We start from the raw sequence: 26,172 nt of genomic DNA, 5'->3' as shown, positions 1-26,172 counted from the left end.
CTAATGCAAAATTGGCCGCATCACAAGCCTTATAAACTGTTAACTGATAATACAATTTTGATACCGACCGTCCCTAAAGCAAGTGGTAAAGGGCTTGATGGTTGGTACCCGAGACCCAAGTTCGAATCCTAGTTGTTCATATTTCTAGCTAAGTTTATTTCTTTTATGAAATAAACGAAACGGGTAGTGTGCTACCTATCTCTCTTTTTTTTAAAAAAAAAAAAAAAAAAAAAAAAAAGACAATACAAATTAGATCTGCAGATCTATTATTAGTAATCATTTTCTTAGTAAAAGAAATACTATTTGTATATAAAAAATGTGAGATGTAAATCTTACACTACACCATCCAAAATTTTAGAAAGCTTCTTTGGATTTTAAATATTAAAATTTAATTGAAGTAATGTGAAAATATTGATTATTAAATTGGTAAGGTATAAGATTTATGCATACTTTTTGGGCGTACATGTAGCATTACTATTTTAATAAGATAGAAACATACAATTAATACTTTTCCAAACTATGGACCATTTTGATATAGCTTCCTTTCAAAATTTTGATTTTACCGTTTCAACTTATTTGATTTCAGTTAGTGAACAATATTTTGAATTCAAAATTTGAATGCATCATTTATTTTAAAAGTTTAGTTAGTATATTTCATACGATTCTCGCAATAATATATAAGTTTATTAAAGAAAATAATTAACTTAAATTTTGAAATCACAGTACCGTTGACGAGCTCTAATCAAATACATTGAAGGGTAAAATGATAAAATCAAAATTTTGAAAGGTTAGATAGAAAATTCAAAATGTCTATGGGCCCGTTTTGCTTAGATTGTGGAAAAGTGATTTCTGTAGAATTGATGTTGGTTTAGAAAAATAATTTTGGTTAAAAGCTATAAAGCGTTTGGCTGAGTTTAGATTAAAAAAATTTTTCTGGAGTAATAAAATTTAAAGTTGACAAAAATAATATTTGCATAAATAAATATTTTACAAATATATTTCCAAATAATTAAATTGAATAAAAACTAAGTTATTCTAAAAATTTAAATTTTTTTTGAATTAAAAAATATATTTGACAATTATGAAAACATTTCAAATCTACACTGTAAATTAAAGGCTAAAATATAAATCAATTCAAATTTAAAATTGGACATTTCAAATTTAAAAATTTGAAATTTAAAATTTAAAAATTCAAAAATAAATGTTAAAAATTGAAATTAAAATTAAAATTAAAATTAAATTTTAAGTCGAAAATTAAAATAAAATTTTGAAATTTGATTCCAAAATCAGAACCAGATTTCAAAAAGCAAGTTTAGCTAATTCTAATTTAAATCAGAATTAGATTTTGAAAATAAGATTGTCGAACGTCCAATTAGGCCGAAAGTTACTTTTGACTCTGAAATCACTTTTCAAAAACACCCTATATATATAATTAAGTTAAGTTCTATATTCTTTTATACCTTTATTAATAATTGGCAAGTGACATAATTTGCCCTCACAACAAAGAGAAAGACAAATTGTCTTCTTTTCTCAAAATGGCCACTCCTCCCTCTCTAGCCACTTAGAGAGAAAGAGAGAGATCTAGGGAGAGAGAGAGAGTATGTGTGATTAAGGAGAGATGGAGCAACCAATAAGCCTAGAGGCTCCTCTGCTCACCACAAGTTCCAGAAATAGGAGAGAAGGGTTAGAGGGGGTCATACAAAGTGAAGTAAAGAAGCAGCTGTGGTTAGCAGGGCCTCTCATAGCAGGGAACCTTTTGCAAAACATTATAAGGGTGATATCATTGATGTTTGTTGGCCACTTTGGGGAGCTGGATCTCTCTGGTGCTTCCATGGCCACCTCCTTTGCCACTGTCACTGGTTTCAGCTTGTTGGTAATTCTCTTTCTTCCATTAAAATTAAGGCCTGCTTGGCCCTGCAGCCTGCAGTTCATTCTGCCTTTTCTGGCCTACATTTCATGATATATATTATTTGTGTTTGAAAAGTATAACCATAGAAAGAGAAAAAAAAAAAAGAAAAGAAAATATTACGAGTAACCGATATACCAGCTCGCCCACCCGCGGACAGGTATAAGTAAGGATGATAGATATCCAAAATTCTATGGGTAAATTTTATCTGCGCCTGCATAACCTATGGGTACAATGATCTGCACGTGAGATGTCCAATCTGTATGTACGTACGCCAAGTCTAAGAATATTAATTAAGGAGACCTTACACAATTCGATTTGTCCATTCAATAATGTGAGATTTTTTTTTTTGTCATGTTTGACTCAATCAACTAATCTAAATAATATAAAAAGACAGATAAAATGTTGGAAAATATCATAAAATAGAATTGTTGCTGTGCAAGAAAATCCAAACTTAATTGGTAATTTGTATTAAAACGCATTGAGAACAACGCCCATATTAGACTAAGGAAAAGAATTAACTAAAGATGTGTTTGATTTGATGGACTTACTAAGATTTGGAATCAGAATCGAAAATAATTCATCTTTATTATTAGTATTTGAGCTATGGGATTGACATTCTGATTTTTATTTCACGAAATCAAATTTTTCGAAAATAATTTCTTCGATAGAGATGGAAATGTGACCTTCTGATTTTTATATCAAAAAATCAAATTTTTCGAAAATGATTTCTTCCATAGAGATGGAAATCAACTTTGATTCCTAAATGGATTAAAGAAAAGATCTTTTTTTTTTTGTTTTTACACTAACAATTATTCAAATTCATGAGGACCTCTTTAATCCCAACCTTCGCATAAAAATGTTATGCGGATGCAGGGCTCCGCTAATGTAAACTATGTGGACCTGCACCCTGATTTTTTTATTTTATTTTATTTATTTATTTATTTGCAGCTTTTGGATATGATCACGTTACAACAGAATCAGTTTATAGGAACATATTTTTAGAATATTTTTGTGTAAATGTCTCATTTATGACAAAACTTTTAAAAAATTCTACTAAGGCCTAAATATATATGAATTCTAATTCAATCAAAAATAAAAGATTATTTTATTCAGCCCATCCCATCGAACCTATTTGTTCCGATTACAAACAGAAAAGAAAAATAAAAGAAGAAGAAAAATCGATCATTATCTCCTCTTCTTCACTCACTCAATCCACTGAAATACTAGACGAAGAGCCCCTCGCTCTTCTCCTTCTCCTCCTCCGCGACGCAACCGACGAGATAGGGTTCCGACGGTTGCTAAATACTTAAATAAGTATTGATAAATGTGTTTGATACTACTGATTTATTTATAATGATAAAATATTCAAATCGATACTATGTAATTTAAACCATTTAAAATATGAGCAATGATACCTGTAGAACCGCATCTCGGTTTAAATAGCAATCGAATCCAAAGATCATAAATTTTATACTAGTCTTATTACTAAGTAAATGTTAGAGTGTTGTTATAACCCTAGGATTAACGATTGCTTATGTTACAACCCAAAATGGATCGTAAACTTTGCATTTCTCTTAAAAAATTAAAATTATACTTTTCGAAATTATCTTTTTGTGCATCAAGCGGCCGCTTACATATACAGGAGAAAGCAAATACGCTAAAACCTAAAAATCAAGGACAATATTCTTGCGTCCAGTATCCAGTGTATTGATCTTGATTCAAATAGTTTATAGATTTTTCTAATAAAAATATAATTATTTTGGATTATTCTCAGCCACTAATGAATAAATACCCCTACTGGGTCCGTTGGACCATTTGATAATTTATATCCAAAGACATAAAAATTAGTTTATAAATACTTTATATATTTTAGATTATATTTAATGATATAATTAATATCTTATTATTAAAAAATAAAATAGTGATACCAAAACTCATTAATTTACTATTGGTAATATTTTAGCCACACTCTTTTTTGATAATTGAATAGATTGAGGTCACACAGAAAGTTACTCGTGACCACCAAGCAAGAAAACAAAATAATAATTTTGGAAAACTTTAAATACCACTCCGGTTTCGCATTATTTCACTTTAGTACCCTATAGTTTAAAGTGTATTAATTTAGTACCATGTGATTTCGTACTTTCTCACTTTAATATTCTATGATTTAAAGTGCATAAATTTAGTATCTTATAGTTTCATTTTTCTCTTTTCATCGGCTCATCTGTTAATATTTCGTTAAATTATATACAAAAAATTTCAAATACCCTATCTAGGTTTATCGAATATTTATTTTGATATCCTTTTGTTTTAACTTTGTCATTAATTTTTTTCCTCTATTAATATTTCGTTAAATTATATATAAAAAAACTTTAAATACACTATCTAAGTTTATCGAATATTTACTTCAGCACCATTTAGTTTTAAACTTTGTTACTGATTTAACGAAAAAAATTAGTAAAATGAATAATAAAAAGAGAAAAATGAAACCACAAGGTACAAAATTGATACATTTTAAACCACAGGGTACTAAAGTAAAAAAGTACGAAACCACATAAGCTAACTTGATACACTTTAAACCACACGGTACTAAAGTGAGAAAGTGTGAAACCACGGGAGGTATTTGAAGTTTACCCTAATAATTTTATAGAAGTGTCAATATATGTACTTAATTTCCACCTAAGACCTAAAATTAACAAGGATAGTTAATCCCCTATATGGCTTAATGGTTGGTACTCGAGACTCAAGTTCGAATCCTAATTTATTCATATTTCTAGCTAAGTTTATTTCTAAATGAAATAAACGAAGCGGATAGCGTGCTATCTATCTCTCAAAAAAAAAAAATCTGAATTTCTTGGGTTTTTCTTATTTTATTTTATTTATTTATTACTATTATTATTTGTGAAGTGGGAATTGGTCACGGCAACTTCCTGCATAGATATCTTGGGAATCAAGTTTTAATTAATTAATTAAATAGTTAATAAATATTTGGAATATTCACCCTTTATATATGGAGACAAAATATACCCAACCAATGTAGTCAGAAGATGTTTGTATATCAGTCTCAGCTTTTCTGATATCAGATGTCTCGTCTTTTATCTCACTCCTCCAAAAGCCATACTTTTTTTCTTTTTTTTTTTTTGGTCTTTTTCTTTGGCATGATTTAGTACATATTTTTCTTTTATTGTCTAAAATAGAAAAAATTCTAGAATGCAACGGGTATATTAGTGCCGTAGCGTAACAAACCAATCAAATTAATTCTTTTAAGAATATATATATCCCATCATGATTGTAAAAAAGTATTTTTATTGTACTTTTGTTTGAAAAGAAGGGATATGATTGGCTTGTTATTGATGACGTGGTGCAAGTGTGACAGTGTAGAATTCCTCCTAAAATAGGGCTTCTGTCCCCTGGTAATAGGATTAGAAAAATAATAATCTGAGGTGGATGAACCGTAATAAATTGAGTGAAACTGAGATCTACAATAGACGTGATGTCAAGTTAGGTTAAACAATAAATCTAACGTCGAGTTAGGTTGAGTCGGGTCGAAATCCGTGAGCACTTTGAACCCTTAAGTGCGACCAGTGCGCTCTTTCATCAACACATGCTTTCGAAATAATTGATTAGTATTTACGATCTACAAATAGTTTCAGAGTCAGTAACGCGGATTTGATTCCCACATATTGTATTAACGATGCAGATGTTGAGGGTATTGTTGGTTATTTATTATTGCTTAAAATAGATTCAATCTTAGATAAGCCTATCCACGAGTATTGTATTTGAGCCGACAATAGACCTAATATTCAGATAGGTTGAGAGGATCGTTGGTTATTTATTAATGGTAAGAGGCCTAACAATATATCTAACATTCAGATAAATTAAGTGAGGTTGAATTCTTTGTGTGTTGTAGTTGAACTTTTAAGTGCGACGGGTGATTAATTTCTTTCTATCAGCGTATATGTTTGAAATAGTTGGTTAGTATTTATAATCTTTATTCATCTAATACTTAATTCTATCTCATTAAACTTATGACATTCTCTTTTAATAATAATAATAATAATAATAATAATAATAATAAAACTCAAGTGGGTCGTTTTAACTTCTGGACAGTTTGAATAAAAGATATATATATATCCCATTTGGAGGTTTATGTTAAGCATTTCTCTTTTTTTATGACCTTGTTTACAGAAGCGACATTGTTTATGACTTTTAGATCAAACCAAGTCATTTAATTAATGGTTTCATCTGATAATAATTGCTATTATTCTATTTGCAGCATCTTAACTCAGTACGAATTATCCAAATAAAATAGTTAAAGTTAAACAAACCACCTCAGATTAATTAGATTTTGTTTTATTCAGATTTGTGCTTTATTGCAAATCACTATTCCCACAATTAAATTATTTGGCTTTTGGTTTCTAGTAACATGACAGAGTAGTTTCTTTACGATGTGAAGCAATAATATAAAATAATGATTATATGAAAGGTTTGCAATTTCAATAGTAAATGTTTAATCTTAGACCTCAAAAATTGAATCTCCAAACTTGATTTTTTTTTTTTTTTTTGATAACGTAATATTTGAAAATTTTGAATAAAATACAAGTGACACTTCTTAGGGCTAGCTCGAAAATAGCTTTTTAAGGACCTTTGTCTTTTCTAAAAAATTAATGTGTGACCACTTACTTCTTATTTGGTACCTAACACTATTAAAATATATTTTTATATTTTTCTACAGGATCGTAATTAAAAATTTTATCTTAATCAATCATTGCGACCAATATGATTTGATGACATTCTGTAGCGTACAAAACACATACATCCTACAATTCTAGATAGAATTTTAGGTTTCGTTCCAAATTGCAAGCAGATTGCATTACCTACGATAATAAAATATTATATAAAGGGGGTAATTACTTATATATTTCTGAAAAGTTCCTAACTTTCTGATTTACTCCTCTTAGAAGGCTAATATTGAAAATAACTCTCCTACGTTCCAACCTATTTCTAATATACCCTTAGAGTTAAAATATGTTAAGTAACTCTGTTATCTCTGTAAAATTACTATTTTGCCCTTTCAAATATACCATTCCACCATCACTGTCTTTCTTATTTGTCCTTAAAATCAGGGGCACAAAAAGTGTTTTGACTTTTAGTCTTTTCCAATATATTTCTCTACCATCACCAACCTTTTTTATTTACCCCTATGTTAAGGATAAAATTGGCATTTTAATTTTTTTTAACTGTGGTAGATATTTAACTCATGTTTAACCCAGATTAACTTAACAGGAGATAACTGCGGAAGTATTTTGCAATAACGGTGGAACATATGAGTGATATTTTAGAAAAAAAAGGGTAAATCGGATATTTTCAAACATATGAGGGGCATATAGGTAATTATCCCTATATAAAAATAATATGCTTTCGAAAGTAATAAACGTATACCGCAATTTTTTGGTTAAAATATAAATTTTGTAATTCTACGAAAAAAAAAAAAGGAAAATATAACTTTATATATGCAAATTCTGTTTGCCAAATAGTTAGACACCTTAATACCAAGTGGACTACAGTATGCAGAAATTTTACGTATTCCCATATAATTAGCTCCAAAATGTTTGGGCATTGGATTGTGCAAAATTTGGGTGCCATTTGTGTCCTGCACCACAATGTTTTAAAAATTGGGTCGAACAACGACCTAAAAATGTTACAGAGTAAAAAGCCTTTGGATCAACTAGTGGGTCAACCACTGGCTGAACTAGTGGAATCAACATCACATCATAAATATTTAGTTATTATTTTTAAATTTATTATATAAAAAAATGAACTAGGCTACTATACTATTAATAGCACCAAGTCATTGGTACTACTAAGTTTTTGGCCATTAGATTAAAAGATATACGGTTAGAATGATGTGGGCCCCCAAGAGTTAAGTGGGTGGTTGGTTGAATAGTATGATCTAACGGGTGAAAATGATCAAAAGGGTAGATCTAACGGTGCAAAACTTGGTAGCACCAAGTACTTCGTACTATTAATAGCATAACAGTCGGACTCCAAAAAAATATATATATTATTATTTTAGTATTGTACTTAATTATAAAATATTGATTCCAATACCAAACTTAGTAGATATAAGTTTTCAAGGTTTACTTTTTATAAGACTAATTTATGCTAATGGAAAATAAAATTAGCTAAGTGTTGAATTTAATATGACTTAATCAAAAAAAATCTAGCTGGTTAAATTAAAATCGGACCGATTCATCGGTTCGATGGTTGAACCGCTAGTTAGAACAGTTCAAAGTGATTTTTTTTAACTTATCCGATTTAAAAGATTGAACAGAATAATTTTATATACTGAGTCGAGATAGGACCGGTCGAACCGACCAGTTGGACCCCAGCTTTTCAACATGGTTTGGATCACTTTTGCCTCCATAGAAAACACGTGGAGCATAGTGTACCTGCTAAATATAAAAATAAAAAGTGTGGGACTACTATGTTTTCAGAAATATATATATTTTTTTAACTTTCAAGCCGGTATATTTCTAAGATTTACTAGTTGGTGACGGTAATAATAATAATAAGATCCAAAGGCTCAAAATTGAAAGTTGTAATTTTCTTTTTTATTTTTTTGAGAGATAGGTAGGACGCTACCTGTTTCGTTTATTTCATTTAGAAATAAATTTGGCTGAAAATGTGAATTAACCAGGATTCGAACTTGGGTCTCGACTACCAACCACCAAGTCCTTTGCCACTTGTTCTAGGAACAGTCCGTGAAAGTTGTAAGTTTTTAAAAAGCAACGTAACTCAACTCAAATAAAAATACATGTTAATCATATTAAAAAAAAAAAAGATAAAAAATCAAAACAAACAAAAAGAATATGCCAACAAAACAAATCTTTATTTAGTTTCTCCCATGTGCCTTCACTTTTACCCTCACATTCATAACCCTATAAATACCTAACACAACCCCCTTCCACCCCTTCCCCTTCTCCTTCCCCTTCCCCTTCTCAAACAAACTCAATCACCTCCTTAGAGAGAGAGAGAGAGAGAGAGAGAGAGAGAGAGAGAAGCCAAGTATGGAGGTTCCTCTACTCACAAGCTGTGATAAGAAGAGAGGAGAATGGGAGGTTGTGAGTGAGGTTAAGAAGCAAGTGTGGTTAGCAGGGCCTCTTATAGCAGGGAACCTTTTGCAAAACATTATACAGGTCATATCTGTAATGTTTGTAGGCCATCTTGGGGAGCTACCCCTCTCTGGGGCTTCCATGGCCAACTCCTTTGCTGGGGTCACTGGTTTTAGCTTGTTGGTATGTTTGCATTACAATTCTTTCATTTGCCTTCTTTATTACTTGCTCATATTATTATATTCATATGATGCATTTGACATTCATAATTGGATTGCATAAAATAAGATGAATAGAATAAGTCCAGAGAGCGATGCAGGTAAAGGAGAGCGGTTTAGCAACTCGGAGGGGCCAGAGTCATGTGAGAAATCTTATTGAGTCAAAATCTTGTCAAAATCCCTCATTATTGATCTTTAGAAAATGAAAATTCTAATATTATGTGGGATACACATTTCTCCAAAAGTGGGGCAGTTTCAATCCTTTTCAGAGAAAGTTGAGTTGCCTTTGAGTTGTCTTTGGGGCTGGAAATCTCTCATTAACCTTCTATCTTTTGTTTTTCTTGTTTGCTTTTGTCCTTTGTAACCAGTGTTCAAATTGAGATTTTTCCAAGATACTGCTTTTCTATTTTTCTTTTTTTTTTTCTTCTTCTTGCAATGTTTTGCAATATTGCTTACTTGATTGTCAATTTCTACAACAAAATTTCCTCCCTGTAGAAACTAGTCACCAGTCCTTTTCTGAATTCTGATTCAACAATTTTGACTATGAAATGGAAAAAAGAAAAAGAAAGAAAAAGAAGAAAAAAGAAACAAAGTTAGGGTACCTGTATATCAAAAATTCAGATTTATATTATTTTGTAAACAAAGATTTTCATGAAAAATGATTTTCTTGTGATCCTTGAAAAGCTTATCAGCCGATTCCTTTTGCCCTGTTTTGCTGATAAGTAGTTAAGTTAGCTCCTTAGAAAACAGCAAACAATTTGGAAGCATAAATCAGTTCTCAGCAGTTCTTTGTTACAGTTTTGATGCAAGAAGTATACTTCAATGATTAAGTTAGAAAGGAGGAAAAGAAGATGAGAAATTTACTCGGAGAACAGTTTTTCGTGTGAGTAGAGAGTATATTGGTAGAGAAAAGTGGCGAGTGAAATAGTTGAAGGCGAAAAGGGTGAAATGAAATATGAGTATAGCTTTTCATTCTTTGTCATGAGCTTTAAGCTGTTTCCAATTCTCTGGCTATTCTGGAGTCGTAGTTATCGGAGTAGAGATTCTTTTAGCACAGTACTGGTATAGCCTAGTTTGCGAATTAGGATCTTGACTAAAACTTGAGAAGATGAACAATTCACTATTTTGATGCTTCAATTAGCTGTTTGCGGTTTGTTATTCTATTTTGATATGCGCGCCGCAAAAAGAACATCTGTTCTTTAGAAAAGTAGTCTGCACTGCCTTTTTATCAAACGAAGGTTATATGGTGAAAATGTTAGTCTGTCCCTTCTCCTTTGATTAGATGGGGATGGGAAGTGCTTTGGATACTCTATGCGGGCAATCCTTCGGAGCGAAGCAGTATCACATGCTCGGCATTCACATGCAGAGGGCGATGCTAGTGCTCATGCTCGCAAGCGTTCCGCTCGCTGTAATATGGGCCTACACAGGGCAATTCCTTGTTCTGTGCGGGCAAGACCCGGAGATCGCATACGAAGCTGGAATATACGCTCGATGGATGATCCCCGCGCTCTTCGCGTACGGCCTTCTGCAGTGCCACGTCCGATTCCTGCAGACGCAGAACATCGTTCTTCCGGTTATGATAAGCTCGGGGCTCACGGCATTGCTTCACATCGGAGTTTGTTGGGTGCTGGTGTATGGATTAGGCCTCGGCAGCAAAGGTGCTGCTCTGGCAAATGCTATATCATACTGGATAAATGTGTTACTGCTGGAAGCTTATGTTCAACTGTCGAATGACTGCAAGAAGACTTGGACTGGCCTTTCGAAAGAGGCTTTTCATGATACTTTGAGCTTCATCAGACTCGCCGTTCCGTCAGCTTTGATGGTTTGGTAGGAAAATAATTAAACTTGTGATTCATCATCTAATTATGTTTATGATCAGATCACTATTTCTAACTAGAAGTGCTTTTTGAGACAGCTTGGAATGGTGGTCATTCGAGCTTCTCGTGCTTCTTTCTGGTCTTCTTCCAAACCCGCAGCTAGAAACATCCGTGTTGTCGATAAGGTTAGCACAACTTTCAACCTTTTGACATTGTTTATATTTGCTTTAATAAGTGGAATGATCATTAAGTTTAGTTTCTGATATTCTTGTACTAAGAGCATCTCGTTTTCTTCAGCCTTAACACTGCTTCGATGGTATTCATGGTTCCTTTCGGTCTTGGAGCTGCAATAAGGTTAGTCGCGCAAAGTGCAAACAACTACTTCTCAACATTCTTATCTCCTCTTTCATTTGGATCATTTCCACCTCTTTAAAACTAAACGAAAAAGATAATTTTTTATCTCTTTTTTCGTAGCACACGCGTCTCAAATGAACTCGGTGCTGGGCGGCCTGATGCCGCTCGCCTCGCAGTACGCATAGTGGTATTCTTGGCCATCATAGAAGGATTAGTAGTGGGACTAATCATGATTCTGGTGCGCGGCATCTGGGGATATGCCTATAGCAATGAAGAGGAGGTTGTGAAATATGTCGGCGTCATGCTACCGATTCTCGCAACATCCAACTTCTTCGACGGCATTCAAAGTGTTCTTTCAGGTAAACAATCATGGAAAATACATGTAGAGTTAACTATATATGTTTATCGCGTACATCATACACATTCTTCGAAAACTTGGTTTCTCACATATAGGCCCTATGGTTACATGTAATTGGTGGTGATTCATGAACATGTAGGGGTTGCGCGAGGATGCGGTTGGCAGAAGATCGGCGCTTTTGTGAATCTTGGGGCTTACTACATTGTAGGAATTCCTTCGGCCATTCTAATAGCATTTGTTTTTCATGTTGGAGGGAAGGTAAATTTGTTCCTCATTTTCATTTTCTTCTATCTTTTCCGTAAATTTCGGCCAATATATTGCATTCGACTAAACTTTTGCGGTCTCAAACATATATGGCTACGAACAGGGGCTTTGGATGGGAATCATATGCGGCGTTGTTCTACAAGTGTTTTTGCTTTTAATCATCACCCTTTGCACAAACTGGGATAAAGAGGTATTGGAAACAAAATTATCTTTTAACATTGCATTAATCTTATTTTGCGAGCCAAAGATAATTTTATTTTCCCACAAAGACAATAATCACTATTTCTATCAACTAAGTTTGTATATTTAGCATTGCTGAGGTTATTAAAAGGCTTTAGTATTAGCTATTTATGCTACTATTATTTTTAATTTTTTTTTCCTGTACATCTGATATTGTTTGGTGATTTGACAGGCGAAGAAGGCGAAGGATAGGGTATTTAGCACCACTATCCCAACCGACATGACGACATGATTTAGAGCCAGAAACTAGTCGAAATCAGATAACGAGTAAACAATCATGAGCACGAAATATATCTGCGACCTGCGAATCTAAGTTGTGTTTCATGGTGCCCCAGTTATTTGGTCATCTTGGAGCTCATCTCACACCCATGTTGGCCACCCCAGAAACAGAAACAAGGAGGATCTACTACGAACTGCGTCGAGATTTCATGCAGAAATATTGCTGGAAGAGCAGTGCTTTCTGCTTTTCTGCTTCTGCTTATCAATCAATAAAATTTTGGTGGCAGTCTTCTGTCATGCAGAAATATTGGATGATTCATCATTTTATTTTTTTTTATTCCAGTGTAATCCAATTCCATCGTACATTTCTATTCCAATGATGAACCAAACATGCTGTGAAAGGTTAGCTGAGCCTTTTTGTCGCTATTCAAGTGTTTTGCAAGTTGAATTGAAAGAAAAGGAAATGCTATGCTCGCTCTTGAAAGTAGATGTGAGTGGATACTTGGTTGAACTAGTTTTTTTTTTTTTTTTTTTTTTTTTTGAGAATAGGTAGCACGCTATCTACTTCATTCATTGAATGGATAAATTAGGCCGCAGGAGTGAGGCAACCATGGCCTCGGAAAAAATCGCAGAAGTAGGGACCAGGCGAAGAAAAAAAAAAAAAAAAAACTAGCATTAATCACGTGTTGGAACTAGCGTAACGCTAGGTCCTTTCTAAGCTTTGTAATGTGGTAGTGTGCTTAATTACAAGAGTCTAAAGTGAAACATGTTTCTCGCACCTTTCTGCGTAGTATAAGTGGCTCCTTTCTTAACAAATACGTCTATCTCGAATCGGATGGTGCCACCGGGGGCGTCGTCACGTGTTGGAACTCTCGCTTGTACATTTGCCGTGACGTCCTAGTGAGAAAATATTCGATTACCGTCCTTCTGTCACACGTCGAGTCGGGGAAAAATTTCTACGTTACGAACGTGTACGGGCCAGCAACGTGGGACGGGAAGGAGGATTAATCGACCCACCAATGATAAACTAGTTGTTTTGTTAATTAGGACGTGTAGGACACACCATGATGTTATGTAAAGTCATTAATTTGTACTCTCTGATAGCAGAAGATCGATTTCCCAGGAAACAGAGATTAAAAGATAGTCTTAAAATTAGTCTTAAAATTATTTACCCATCTAAAAAATATATGGTACCGAGAATTAGTCACAATTCTAAAAAAAATCCTATCAAAATTATCCTTTCTTTTAGTAAAGGAATAAATCTTAAAGGCTAATAAAGCTTTAATTTTTAAGATTGTGTGTATAATATAGAAAACCCCTAATAATTAGCTCTTTCCTTTTCACTGGTCCAAATAAAAGGTTCAAGAAGCACAGTGGAGTGATGGGCTCTCCGTCTCGAGAAAGTCTACTACGTAGCAGTCACACCACATCATCTAAATTAAGCCAATCACATCTCTTTCTTTAAGAGAAAAATACAACAAAAATAATTTTTCTGAAAAGACCGTGATAGAATGGGTGAACCAAAAGGGCGCTATCTGATTGGTTGGAGACACCATATTAGCAATAAAAATCGTGCATTCTACACTTTTTTTTTGCTGTGGTGAGGCGAGGTTGTTTAGATGGCTAAGTTAGCGTTAGAATTTTTGAAAAGTGTTACTCAATTAAGCTGTGCTAAAGATTGTGTTACATTTGACAATATTTACTATACAAACTTTTAAAGTCAAAGAACTACTGAGTGACTCAAATCAAATAAATTGATAGGTTGGATAATAAAATTAAAAGTTTGAAAGGTTTGGTAGTCAATTTAAAATGATTCAAAGTTTAGATCAATTCTATTTACAATAACTTCTAAACATTGTTGACTATTTATTATTGGCTAAAATAGATCCAACTTCCTATCTCGTGATAATAAACTCAAGAGACTAATAAGTTGAGAGGCCTGTGGTCCACAATAGATTTAACGGGAAGAGATCCAATTATAGACCTAACATTCAGATAGGTTTAGTCAAGTTGAAGCCCATGAGCATTGTGGCTGTGTCCTTAAATTCGATGAATGTACTCTTTCTATCAGCATTAGACTTTGAAGAAAAGGAGAGATTATCAATCTCGGAAAAATAGGTAGAGAAAAAGCCGGCTGACAAACCGGTGAGTTAGATAACACAGGAGCGGTCATTATAAGCGTGGATTTTACGGGCATATATGCAAATTTTTAGATAGTCATCACCCTTACCCATACCCACCTGCGGGTGGGCCACAAGATACTTTTTTTTTTCCTCCATTTTTGCTCTTTTACTTTTCAAACACAAATAACATATATGTTATTTTTTTAAAAAAAACTTATTTTATTATTTCAAAATCACAACATACAATAAATAATAAAGAAAAAAAATAACAATAGGAGAATTTAGTGCTAGAAACTGATAAAACAAAAAAGTACTCACTTTTTTATTTTTTTTATTTTTTTGAAATTATATATGCGGGTATCAATGGGCAACTGCAGGTTACCAAAAATGTCCATAATTTAACGAGCACTCGCCCATTTTAATTTACTTATAATTTTTAGATAAAAAAACTAGCATTTATATCCGTAAATTTATGAACAATCTATAGATATCGGTGGCTATGGATTGATACTGCCAAGTCTAATCAGTACGTATTTTTGAAATAATTATTTAGTCTTACTATTCACATACATATCCCTGGAACCTACCTTCCTCTCTCTTTGTATCTCTCTCTTGCTCCACAGTCCCACATTCTAAACTCGAGAGAGAGAGAGAGAGAGAGAGCGAGAGAGAGAGAGATGGAGAAGGCAATAAGTAGCTTAGAAGCACCTCTAGTCACAACCTCTAATAGTAATAATAATGATAATAATAAGAGAGAAGGTTTCAAGGTTTTGCTAACAAGTGAGGTTAAGAAGCAGGTGTACTTAGCAGGGCCTCTCATTGTGGGGAGCCTGATGCAGAACATGATCCAGATGATATCTCTAATGTTTGTTGGTCATCTTGGTGAGCTCCCCCTCTCCGCCGCTGCCTCCGCCGCTTCTTTCACCGCAGTCACCGGTTTCAGCTTATTGGTATGCATGTTTCGATTCGCGTCATGTAGCATTACTGGACTTCAATTTTTGTCGTAATCAGATCGATCGCTTTGTAATGCTTCATTCAAATTTTGTTGTCGTTTCATATCTCCAAAAATTTCAATGGCGCTGAACTAGAAGTTGATCAATTTAATTGCGTTCTTTAATATGTTCCAAGTTGATCGATGAAAGGATCTATTAGAAATAAAAATTAAAGTTCATAAATCAATTACAATAAATTAAAGTTTAATATAATTTAAATTAATTAACTGCATGTCTACTGCTTTTTTTCCATGAGTTTTTTTTTTCTTTATTGTTTCTCTTTCTTCAGAATCATTACTACAACAGAATTAGATTATAGAAACACATTTTTGGAGCACTTTTGTGTAAATGTCATATTTATGTCAAAACTTTTTTAAAAAATTTACTAAGACCTAAATATAAATCCAAATCCAATTAAAAATAAAAAATTCCTTTATTCAACCAACCTCAAGAACCGCGAGGATCTGTTCTGGCGACTGGAAGTCGGCTGCGAGGATCTCGCAAGAACCGTAGAGGACTACTTTCACCACGTGTCCCTCCGCCACAAGTTGCTGGAGGAGTGGGTGTTAAACATCAAGGTGCCCTACATATAACGACCCTCCACATATATATAGCAACAGTTTTAAAAAATGTTGATAATTTAGTCAGTAATACCTTTTTTTTACCTATATCGATATTTAAAAGTGTCACTATACACCGTTTTTTTTTGTAGTGCTAATTTCCAACTTGCTCGAAACTTATTTATATTGAACGCAAAGTCAAAATAACAACTTATAAATTGAAGCATATACAAATTAACTAAATCCACAACCTGAAGTATGCATATATATAACACCTTACTACTAAGCCACTGGTGATTTGGTTTTTCGCAAGAGTAGATCAACATGCAATGCAATTTAGGCCTTTTTTTTTTAGATTAATCATTTATAGATAGTAGGAAAAACTTCAAATATCATTTATGTCATGTGGTTTCACACTTTTTCACTTTAATACTTTGTAGTTTAAAGTGTATTAATTTAGTACCATGTGATTTTATTTTTCTCTTTTTATTATCCATTCCCCTAAATTTTTTTTTCGTTAAATCAGTGACAAAATTAAAACTAAAGGGTACTAAAATGAATATTCGATAAACTTAGGTGGAGTATCTGAAGTTTTTTGTATATAATTTAACAAAATATTAACGGAGGAGCTGACGAAAAGAAAAAAATAAAATCACAGAGTACTAACTTGATACACTTTAAACCACAGAATATTAAAGTAAAAAAGTATAAAACTACATGGGTGGTATTTGAAGTTTACCCTATAGAGTAAAAGCTTGGTTTTAATTGATGAGAGGAATCTAGATAGAGAGAGCTTCGTTTTTAAAGCCACATGCATACAGTATTAATGGGGACATAATGAGACACCTTTGGGTTTGGTGCCCTCACCAGATAAACAACATAATAGTTCACATTGCAGAAATAATAAAGTTGCACATGTATAAGGACAAGTAACATATATATATCGATAAATTATCTAATTATTAGAGTTTGACTGGGCTACTATCGGTAGTAAATTGCTCAGTTTACTACCAATTTATTTTTGATGATAGAGCTTCCAAATCGACGATCGGCACCGTTGAACATGATCTAGACCATTTAAATTATCTAGAAATCAAATTTCATGATTTTTTGACATCACTAATTGAACGATCAAAGGGTCACAAAATCTATAATTTTAATGGCTGATATGGTGTGTTTGCTCGTTTAACAGTATAGAAGAGTTCAAATCAACTAAATTTTTGTTAAAAAATTCTTTAAACTATTTTAAATAAGATCTAGACTCTAGATCTCAAATATAAAAATTGTATCATCACTTTTTGAAGGATATTCATTTCTAACCATTCATTTTTCTGTTCACTTGATGGACAGAGAACAATATCGAAAATGTGTGAAATTTGATTTCCAGATAGTTTAAATAGTTTAGATCTTATTTAACAGTGCCGATCATCAATTTGGAAGCTCTATCATCGAAAACAAATCATCTACAATATTAAAACTATTTAGAAATCAAATTTCATAATTTGTCAATATAATTTACCAAGTGATCAAAATGTCTAAAAAATGAGTATTATAATAACTGATGTGCCACGTTTGTTTGTAAGTTCAATGGTATAAAAAAAAAATGCAAATTTGGTAAAATTTTAATAAAAGTTTACTTACCATAAAGAGAAATATCAATACTTATAATTTAAAATTTAAGTTTTTTATCACTATTTTTTTATATAATTTTTATTTTATCCGTTCATTTTGAGGCTACTTGTTTACTAGGAAAACAAAGTGAAAAAATTATAAAATTTGATTTCTAAAGAGTTCTAACATTATAAATCATGTCTAATGAAACTGATCACATAATCAGATGTCTCATTACAAAAAACAACTAAAAAGTACAAAGTTTTCCTTACTTTCAAAATATAATAGCCTAACTCTAGTAAAGGAATAGTAGTTGCTATCAATTTTTTAGCTTCTAGATGTGTTGCATTTAGCTGGAATAAGTGAATTGTATTAATAGAAATTTAAAGTTGATAGTAGATACTATTTATTTACCAATTAATAATAGCATTTCAGGTGAACTTTATACATAGAATAAAGCTAGAATACTATTGATAATAAGAAAAAATATTAATATATCAATGCGAACCTACCCCGTTAGGGGCATCTTTTCAGCCATGGCCAGCCTCCGTTACTCCTGTGTTTGCCAAGACGGTTGCGGATTGGGCATATCGCTATCTCCGCCTTGGCACGGCGGGGTTTGTTTGTATGATCGATCCCAACCTTTACTCCTTTGCTGTGTGGAATGGCGGCCTACTGTCCTCCTCCAACAACTCACCGAGCCAGCGTGAAATGCGCCCGCCGATGTAGATGGCTATCGAGGATTAATTTGATCGGATCTAACAGGGTGTATGGACTCACAATTTGACCCTAGTGCGTAATTAATTTACTTACCAATAATATTACTATATAAAAAGAATTTTATTATATAAATAATATCAAAAAAATTATAAAAAAAATATTAACTATTTAAAGTATTCTAAATTAAAAGTCTAAAGAAATGGATAGTTAATACGAAAAAATTTTTATATTGCTGGGCGCTTTGAGCAGATGGGAATGGGAAGCGCACTGGACACATTATGCGGGCAGTCGTACGGAGCGAAGCAGTACTACATGCTCGGAATCCACAAGCAACGAGCGATGCTCGTGATCACGCTCGCATGCGTACCGCTCGCGTTTCTATGGGCCCACACGTCGCAGATCCTCGTTCTATGCGGACAGCGCCCGGAAATAGCAACCGAGGCGGGGAGATACGCACGCTGCATGATCCCCTCCCTGTTCGCATACGGACTCCTCCAGTGCCACGTCAGATTCATGCAAGCGCAAAACGCCGTGTTTCCTATCATGCTGTGCGCCGGGCTCACGGTCCTGGTCCACGTCGGAGCGTGTTGTGTTTTGGTGCATGGTTTGGAGCTCGGAATCGAAGGGGCTGCTTTTGCAAATAGCATATCTTATTGGGTTTATGTGCTAATTTTGGCCTGTTATGTTAGAGTTTCCAAAAATTGCGAGAGAACTTGGAATGGCTTCTCCAGAGAAGCTCTGAGAGATGTTCTCGGCTTCATCAAACTCGCCGTTCCCTCGGCTACGATGGTTTGGTAAGAAAATTTTATGCATATATATATCTATATATTTATACGTGATCTTGAATTTATGTTAACGTCGCACTCTCAAGTCTCAACTCCTAAAATTGGAGGCACGGAGTGACACTTTGATCCTCGCAGCTTATTTCGTTATAGTTTTATATGAAAATCAGGTTTCTCCATGACGAGATATTGATGTGACTAGGGATGCAAACGGGGCGGATTTGGGGGCGGGAGACCCGCCCCGACTAGCAAAAATCCGCCCCGCCTTCCGCCCCGAATCCGTGACGGGTTAAAAAATACATCCCATAATCCGCCCCGCCTCGTAACCCGCCTCCCGCCGGCGCCCCGAATCCGCCCCGCCAACTAATATTTTTTATAAAATTATAATATTATTAATATTTTGAAAAATATAAAATAATAATTTTTTTTGGAAAACTTCAAAAACCCCCCCTGTGGTTTCGTGCATTCTCACTTTGCTACCCTGTGGTTTAAAACGTATCANTAAAGGAATAGTAGTTGCTATCAATTTTTTAGCTTCCAGATGTGTCGCATTTAGCTGGAATAAGTGAATTGTATTAATAGAAATTTAAAGTTGATAGTAGATACTATTTATTTACCAATTAATAATAGCATTTCAGGTGAACTTTATACATAGAATAAAGCTAGAATACTATTGATAATAAGAAATAATATTAATATATCAATGCGAACCTACCCAGTTAGGGGCATCTTTTCAGCCATGGCCAGCCTCCGTTACTCCTGTGTTTGCCAAGACGGTTGCGGATTGGGCATATCGCTATCTCCGCCTTGGCATGGCGGGGTTTGTTTGTATGATCGATCCCAACCTTTTCTCCTTTGCTGTGTGGAATGGCGGGCCTACTGTCCTCCTCCTCAGCAACGTGTCCTCCAACAACTCACCGAGCCAGTGTGAAATGCGCTCGCCGATGTAGATGGCTGTCGAGGATTAATTTGATCGGATCTAACAGGGTGTATGGACTCACAATTTGACCCTAGTACGTCATTAATTTTACCAATAATATTACTATATAAAAAGAATTATATTATATAAATAAAATCAAAAAAATTATAAAAAAAATATTAACTATTTAAAGTATTCTAAATTAAGTCTAAAGAAATGGATAGTTAATACGAAAAATTTTTTATATTGCTGGGCGCTTTGAGCAGATGGGAATGGGAAGCGCACTGGACACATTATGCGGGCAGTCGTACGGAGCGAAGCAGTACTACATGCTCGGAATCCACAAGCAACGAGCGATGCTCGTGATCACGCTCGCATGCGTACCGCTCGCGTTTCTATGGGCCCACACGTCGCAGATCCTCGTTCTATGCGGACAGCGCCCGGAAATAGCAACCGAGGCGGGGAGATACGCACGCTGCATGATCCCCTCCCTGTTCGCATACGGACTCCTCCAGTGCCACGTCAGATTCATGCAAGCGCAAAACGCCGTGTTTCCCATCATGCTGTGCGCCGGGCTCACGGTCCTGGTCCACGTCGGAGCGTGTTATATTTTGGTGCATGGTTTGGAGCTCGGAATCGCAGGGGCCGCTTTTGGAAATAGCATATCTTATTGGGTTTATGTGTTAATTTTGGCCTGTTATGTTAGAGTTTCCAAAAATTGCGAGAGAACTTGGAATGGCTTCTCCAGAGAGGCTCTGAGAGATGTTCTCGGCTTCATCAAACTCGCCGTTCCCTCGGCTACGATGGTTTGGTAAGAAAATTTTATGCATATATATATATATATATATATATATATATATATATATCTATATATTTATACGTGATCTCGAATTTATGTTAACGTCGCACTCTCAATTCCTAAAATTGGAGGCACCGAGTGACACTTTGATCCTCGCAGCTTATTTCGTTATAGTTTTATATGAAAATCAGGTTTCTCCACGACGAGATATTGATGTGACAACTGATATATATATACACATGCGCACACGCGACATTGACATTGACACGATATTTCAATTATTGTATAAAACACTATGATAATAATGCAATAATATCAGTATTACATTAGTGTCGTGTTTGTATTTAAGAGGGAAAATATAGAAACATGGGCGAATTATTATTTGCGCTGGGCACAATTATATGCATTCAATTGTGATTTTTTGATGTATAAATGGATGATCTTGTAGCGTACACACTATAATAAATTTTATATTTTAGGACACTTTAAATAATAACTAGCGATATTTTAAAAGCGTCGGCAAGAACAATTTCGACGCTTGTAAAAGCGTCGAGTAAAGAATTGTTAAACAACATGTCGGGATAAATATATCGATACTTTAATATAGCGTCGGAAAATTTTTATCAGTATTTGATAAAAAGGCTAGGGCTACTATACTCTTATGAGTATAGCCCACTTTGTACTCATAAGTTTTTGACCATTAGATGAAGAGATGTGCAGTTAGAATGATAGTGGTTTCCGGTTAAGTTAATAGTGGTTTCCTAGGGTTGAGTGGGTGATTGGTTGAATAGTATGATCTAACGGGTAGAAATGATCAAAAAAGTAGATCTAGCGGCAAAAATCTTATGAGTACAAAAAGAACTATACTCATAAGAGTATAACTATACTCATAAGAGTATAGTAGGCAGACTCTTGATAATTGGTGGTGCTTAATCATGATGTCGGCACATATCAAATATTAAATATGGTAGAATAGAGAGTCATCTAAAAAGCGTCGTCTAAAATATATTTTTTTATACCGATCTAATGCAAACAATAATAATATATTTCCTTTTTGTTTCCATCTCTTTTAGCAATTGAACAATGAGCTATATAATAATAGCAATAAATGATGTGATAGCAATTTGAAACTCACATTATTATGTGATAGCAATTTGAAACTCACATTATTGTCGTATCAACGCTACGTCATTCATTAAAAAAGTCTCAAAAAAAGAGTTTGAATCAGAACATAGCAAGTTTAAAATTAGTTCGAGACGTTACCAAGATTAATCGACTTATTATTCGAGGATAATTGCCGCAGTTTAGCCTAAAATTAAGCACAATAATTAAATAATGGTGGATTAGTATTTTCATGATGAAGTGTTTCTTGATACAGCATGGAATGGTCGGCATTCGAAGTTCTTGTGCTTCTTTCTGGTCTTCTTCCAAATCCACAGCTGGAGACATCTGTGTTATCAATAAGGTTAGAACAACTATTATATATATATATATATATATATATATATATATATATATAGAAAGAGAGAGAGAGAGTTGAGCTCTTATACCTTTGAAAGTACAAATAAGTTTTCGATCTTTGGACTAAGAAATGTACAATTGGAATTATAGCGGTTCTTNTATTATATATATATATATATATATATATATATATATATATATAGAAAGAGAGAGAGAGAGTTGAGCTCTTATTCTTTTAAAAGTTCAGAAGCTCAAAATATATGCTTATAAGTTTTTAGCCATCGGATCGTCTTAAAATCCGTACAATACTAATAGGAGATTTAATGGGACACATCGGTAATAGTGCTGTATGGATCTTGATGCGATTTGACGTCTAAAAAATTACAAGCACAAATGCTCTTGTACGGATCTTGAACCTCTTTTGTTTTCCTCTTATTTCTAGAATCAGGGCTTCAATCTTAGTGAAAGACATTAAGGATAGGGATGGGGTGTGTGTGTATATATATATAAGCAAATGTTGCTTGAATTTTTGGAATTGTTCTTGTTTTTACCTTTATTTAGTTTAAAAGAGACAAAAACTGCCAATTTTAGTTTCTCATTATCTTGTCTAAAGCCAAATGCATTTTGTTTCCTCAGCCTTAACTCTTCTTCCATGGTATTTATGCTCCCTTTTGGTCTTGGTGCCGCAGTAAGGTAGCTACGTACGCAATGCTCTAAATTTCTGATTTTTCTCGCTCTATCGATCCTTGTTTCTTTAAAATCAATTTTAATTTATTTATTTTCTCTTCTTTTTAGTACGCGTGTTTCAAATGAACTCGGTGCTGGGCGGCATGATGCGGCACAGATCACTGTATATGTAGGTTTATTCTTAGCCCTTATAGAAGGCTTAATAGTGGGACTGATCCTGATTTTGTTGCGCAAAATTTGGGGTTATGCATATAGCAATGAAGAAGAAGTTGTGAATTACATGGCAATTATGTTGCCAATTCTTGCAATATCCATTGTTTTGGATGCAATTCAAGCTGTGTTATCAGGTAAAAAAATTTCCTAACTTATTATTTTCATTTCCTTTTACTCTACTATTATGTGCAGTTGAATATATACTTGAAATCATGAAAATTAGATGGCAACATAAATACATGAAACTTATCTGAACGATGACTTATTTGATCAAATTAACTATCTAACTTATACAATTCTTCATTTTAATTGGTATATACATTACATTTATTTTATTTGATTAGAGCAATTTGTTGGCTCTTTCACTTCAAAATTTGGATGTGAGTCATTTATTTAAAACGGCTTGATAATTAAGTTACCTCTCATTAATTCAAGAAAGAGGTATGTAATGATATTGTAATTGAAAAACCACCAAATGGCTCAAATCAAACAAATGGAAATGTCATAAACTAAAAATAAAACTTTTAAAAGTTTGTTAGACGAATGGAATCAAACATGCCAAAATCCAAATAGGTGTCATGCTATTTTACTCCTAGGACCCGTTTGGTTCGCATTATTTGACATTACTGGTTATTTGAACATAATTAGTAATATAACATCCATGCTATTTTACTCCTAGGGCCCGTTTGGTTCGTATTATTTGACATTACTGATTTTTTGAACATAATTAGTAATATAACATCCGTAATTCAGATTATTACTAGTACCGTATTACTCCGTTTGGTTGAGTGTAGTAGTGTAAAGTTGTGTTACTGCATGCGTATGTAAGATTATTTTGTTTTGTTCAATTTATTTGATAACCATAGTTGGTGTTAACTATTCATGAAATGTAGGGGTTGCTAGAGGATGTGGTTGGCAAAAGATTGGTGCTTTTGTTAATCTTGGAACTTATTACATTGTGGGTATTCCTACAGCTGTTGTATTAGCATTTGCTCTTCATTTTGGTGGAAAGGTAGTTTTCCTTATTCCCCTTTTAATTTTTACTTTTTATCTTTAGTTAATTTCTTAATTTGTTCTGCTTTAATTTCTTAAATTGTTTTAACTAAGATTTTAATATTTACTAATCTTTTCAATCAATCAGATAAAATTTGTCACATGGAAAGTTCTAATATATTGGCGGTGACGCACCAAATTAATATGATTTGATTCTGGTATGACAATTTTTATCGAAATTAACAGATTTAATAGGATTATAAAAACAACAATGTTGAAAATTAGAACAAAAACTCACATGAAGATCTAAGACAACTATTGTAATTGACCATTTTGTCTAATGATTTGTGTGATCACTAAAATCTCACTTGGTGATGAGCAGGGTCTTTGGATGGGAATCATATGTGGCACCTTCTTGCAAGTGTTGGTGTTTTTAACTATTATCCTATACACTGACTGGGAAAATGAGGTAAACATTCCACCAAAAACACAATGCAAAAATTTTGAATTTACATTTGAATTTGATCGTCCAGCCTTTCAAAATTTTGATTTTACTATCTAATTTTTTAATTTGTTCGATTTGAGTCAGTCAACGACGGCACTTTGCCTTCAAAATTCGAATGCTCATTTATCTCCACATATTTAGTTACTACATTTAATACAATTCTAATAATTATAAGTTCATTAAATTAAGTAATTAGCTTAAATTTTAGAATCAAAGTGCTGACGTAAATCAAACAGATTGAAAAATTAGATAATAAATTAAAATTTAAAAAATTAAATAGTCAAATTAAAAATACATAGTTCAATTAAGTTCCATTCGTTTTTACCAAAACACAAAAGAGCCTTAATTATTTGTTTTTTATTTTAATTTTGTTTCTTTGATTTTTAAAATAATAATTTTCTATGGTTGGATGTGATGTTTGGTGCACTTCCTTAGTACTACTCTTGGTTATGGTCAATTCTCATAGATCCTCTTCTTTTATGGAAGAAAGAATCAAGCTAAATGTTAGGTACAAATATGTTTGCATTTTTAACTAAATTACATTTTTGGTCCTCACACTATGAAACTTGTTACATTTTGATACTCAAATCTTAATTTATTATAATTTATATCTCAAAACTTTTAACCTATTATAATTCAGTTACACAAAACTAAATACTAACGTATCACTTACGTGAAATTAATACGTCATTTTAATTATTGAGGTGTCATCAATAATCACAACTATATTAATTAATAAGTAACAACACATCAATATTTAGTTTACTAAATTAAACTATGGTTCCACTTGTTTGCAACCATTTAGAAAGTTTGAATTTAAAATTTTAACAAATTAAAATTTGGGAATCAAAGCGTCACGTACGTACGTGACTCATAGTTAATTGGAACACAACTTTTAATTGTTTTAATTTTTGGTTTTATCTAAATTGCAAGATTTGCACAACTTTTGATGGCAAAGTTAGCTACCCTGGAAGTTGATTTACACCATAATGAAATATATATTTGCATCAATATTTGGATTGATTATTAAGATATATAACATATTATTTTTTCCTACATTATCTACAGGGAAGGAAGGCAAAGGATAGGATATTTAGCTCTACTATTGCCACAGATATGAGGATATGATATTTGTACCAAAATTTAGTTGGTGTGAGATAATTAAAGATAAATGCCTCAATGAATACAAAATAAATTTAACCCTTATCATTAATTTGGTAAATGAGCTAGGTACATATGTTGGCTGAAGCACTGAGTTTATTATCTTCTTGGAGCTCATCTTACATTAATATGTTGGATTGTATAATAAATAG

General features: G+C 33.2%; 2 protein-coding genes across 3 annotated transcripts; both read left to right on the top strand.

Moving 5' to 3' along the window:
• LOC109709797 (protein DETOXIFICATION 16-like) lies at nucleotides 1,489-12,972 on the top strand. 2 transcript variants are annotated; one of them, XM_020232121.1, is made up of 8 exons: nucleotides 1,489-1,873; nucleotides 10,525-11,069; nucleotides 11,158-11,244; nucleotides 11,357-11,413; nucleotides 11,534-11,772; nucleotides 11,911-12,029; nucleotides 12,139-12,225; nucleotides 12,448-12,972. In XM_020232121.1, the coding sequence occupies exons 1-8, from the start codon at nucleotides 1,619-1,621 to the stop codon at nucleotides 12,505-12,507; spliced, it is 1,449 nt and encodes a 482-aa protein (XP_020087710.1). In that variant the 5' UTR covers nucleotides 1,489-1,618; the 3' UTR covers nucleotides 12,508-12,972. The 2 variants fall into 2 exon arrangements, with proteins under 2 accessions (XP_020087710.1, XP_020087711.1); XM_020232122.1 differs by lacking the exon at nucleotides 1,489-1,873 and adding an exon at nucleotides 8,876-9,207 and having other exon boundaries at nucleotides 12,448-12,971.
• LOC109710715 (protein DETOXIFICATION 16-like) lies at nucleotides 15,387-25,987 on the top strand. Its single transcript, XM_020233454.1, has 11 exons — nucleotides 15,387-15,567; nucleotides 18,750-19,294; nucleotides 19,799-19,827; nucleotides 20,020-20,102; nucleotides 20,468-21,012; nucleotides 22,379-22,465; nucleotides 23,098-23,154; nucleotides 23,257-23,495; nucleotides 24,255-24,373; nucleotides 24,737-24,823; nucleotides 25,928-25,987. Exons 1-11 carry the CDS (start codon nucleotides 15,451-15,453, stop codon nucleotides 25,985-25,987), a joined length of 1,968 nt encoding a protein of 655 aa, XP_020089043.1. The 5' UTR covers nucleotides 15,387-15,450.

Source organism: Ananas comosus, linkage group 5, assembly GCF_001540865.1.
Source record: "Ananas comosus cultivar F153 linkage group 5, ASM154086v1, whole genome shotgun sequence".
NCBI classification, from domain to species: domain Eukaryota; kingdom Viridiplantae; phylum Streptophyta; class Magnoliopsida; order Poales; family Bromeliaceae; genus Ananas; species Ananas comosus.
The sequence above is the reverse complement of the archived record's forward strand: the minus strand, read 5'-3'. Positions and strand labels throughout refer to the sequence as shown.

What these genes read in the sequence shown, in the direction of transcription:
- LOC109709797 (XM_020232121.1), top strand. Translation starts at nt 1,619, where the DNA reads ATGGAGCAACCAATAAGCCTAGAGGCTCCTCTGCTCACCACAAGTTCC. An exon ending in CCGTCAGCTTTGATGGTTTG is followed by an intron (nt 11,070 to 11,157) that starts GTAGGAAAATAA and finishes TTTTTGAGACAG; the next exon opens with CTTGGAATGGTGGTCATTCG. An exon ending in CATTCAAAGTGTTCTTTCAG is followed by an intron (nt 11,773 to 11,910) that starts GTAAACAATCAT and finishes ATGAACATGTAG; the next exon opens with GGGTTGCGCGAGGATGCGGT.
- LOC109710715 (XM_020233454.1), top strand. Translation starts at nt 15,451, where the DNA reads ATGCAGAACATGATCCAGATGATATCTCTAATGTTTGTTGGTCATCTT. An exon ending in GGTCTTGGTGCCGCAGTAAG is followed by an intron (nt 23,155 to 23,256) that starts GTAGCTACGTAC and finishes TCTTCTTTTTAG; the next exon opens with TACGCGTGTTTCAAATGAAC. An exon ending in AATTCAAGCTGTGTTATCAG is followed by an intron (nt 23,496 to 24,254) that starts GTAAAAAAATTT and finishes CATGAAATGTAG; the next exon opens with GGGTTGCTAGAGGATGTGGT.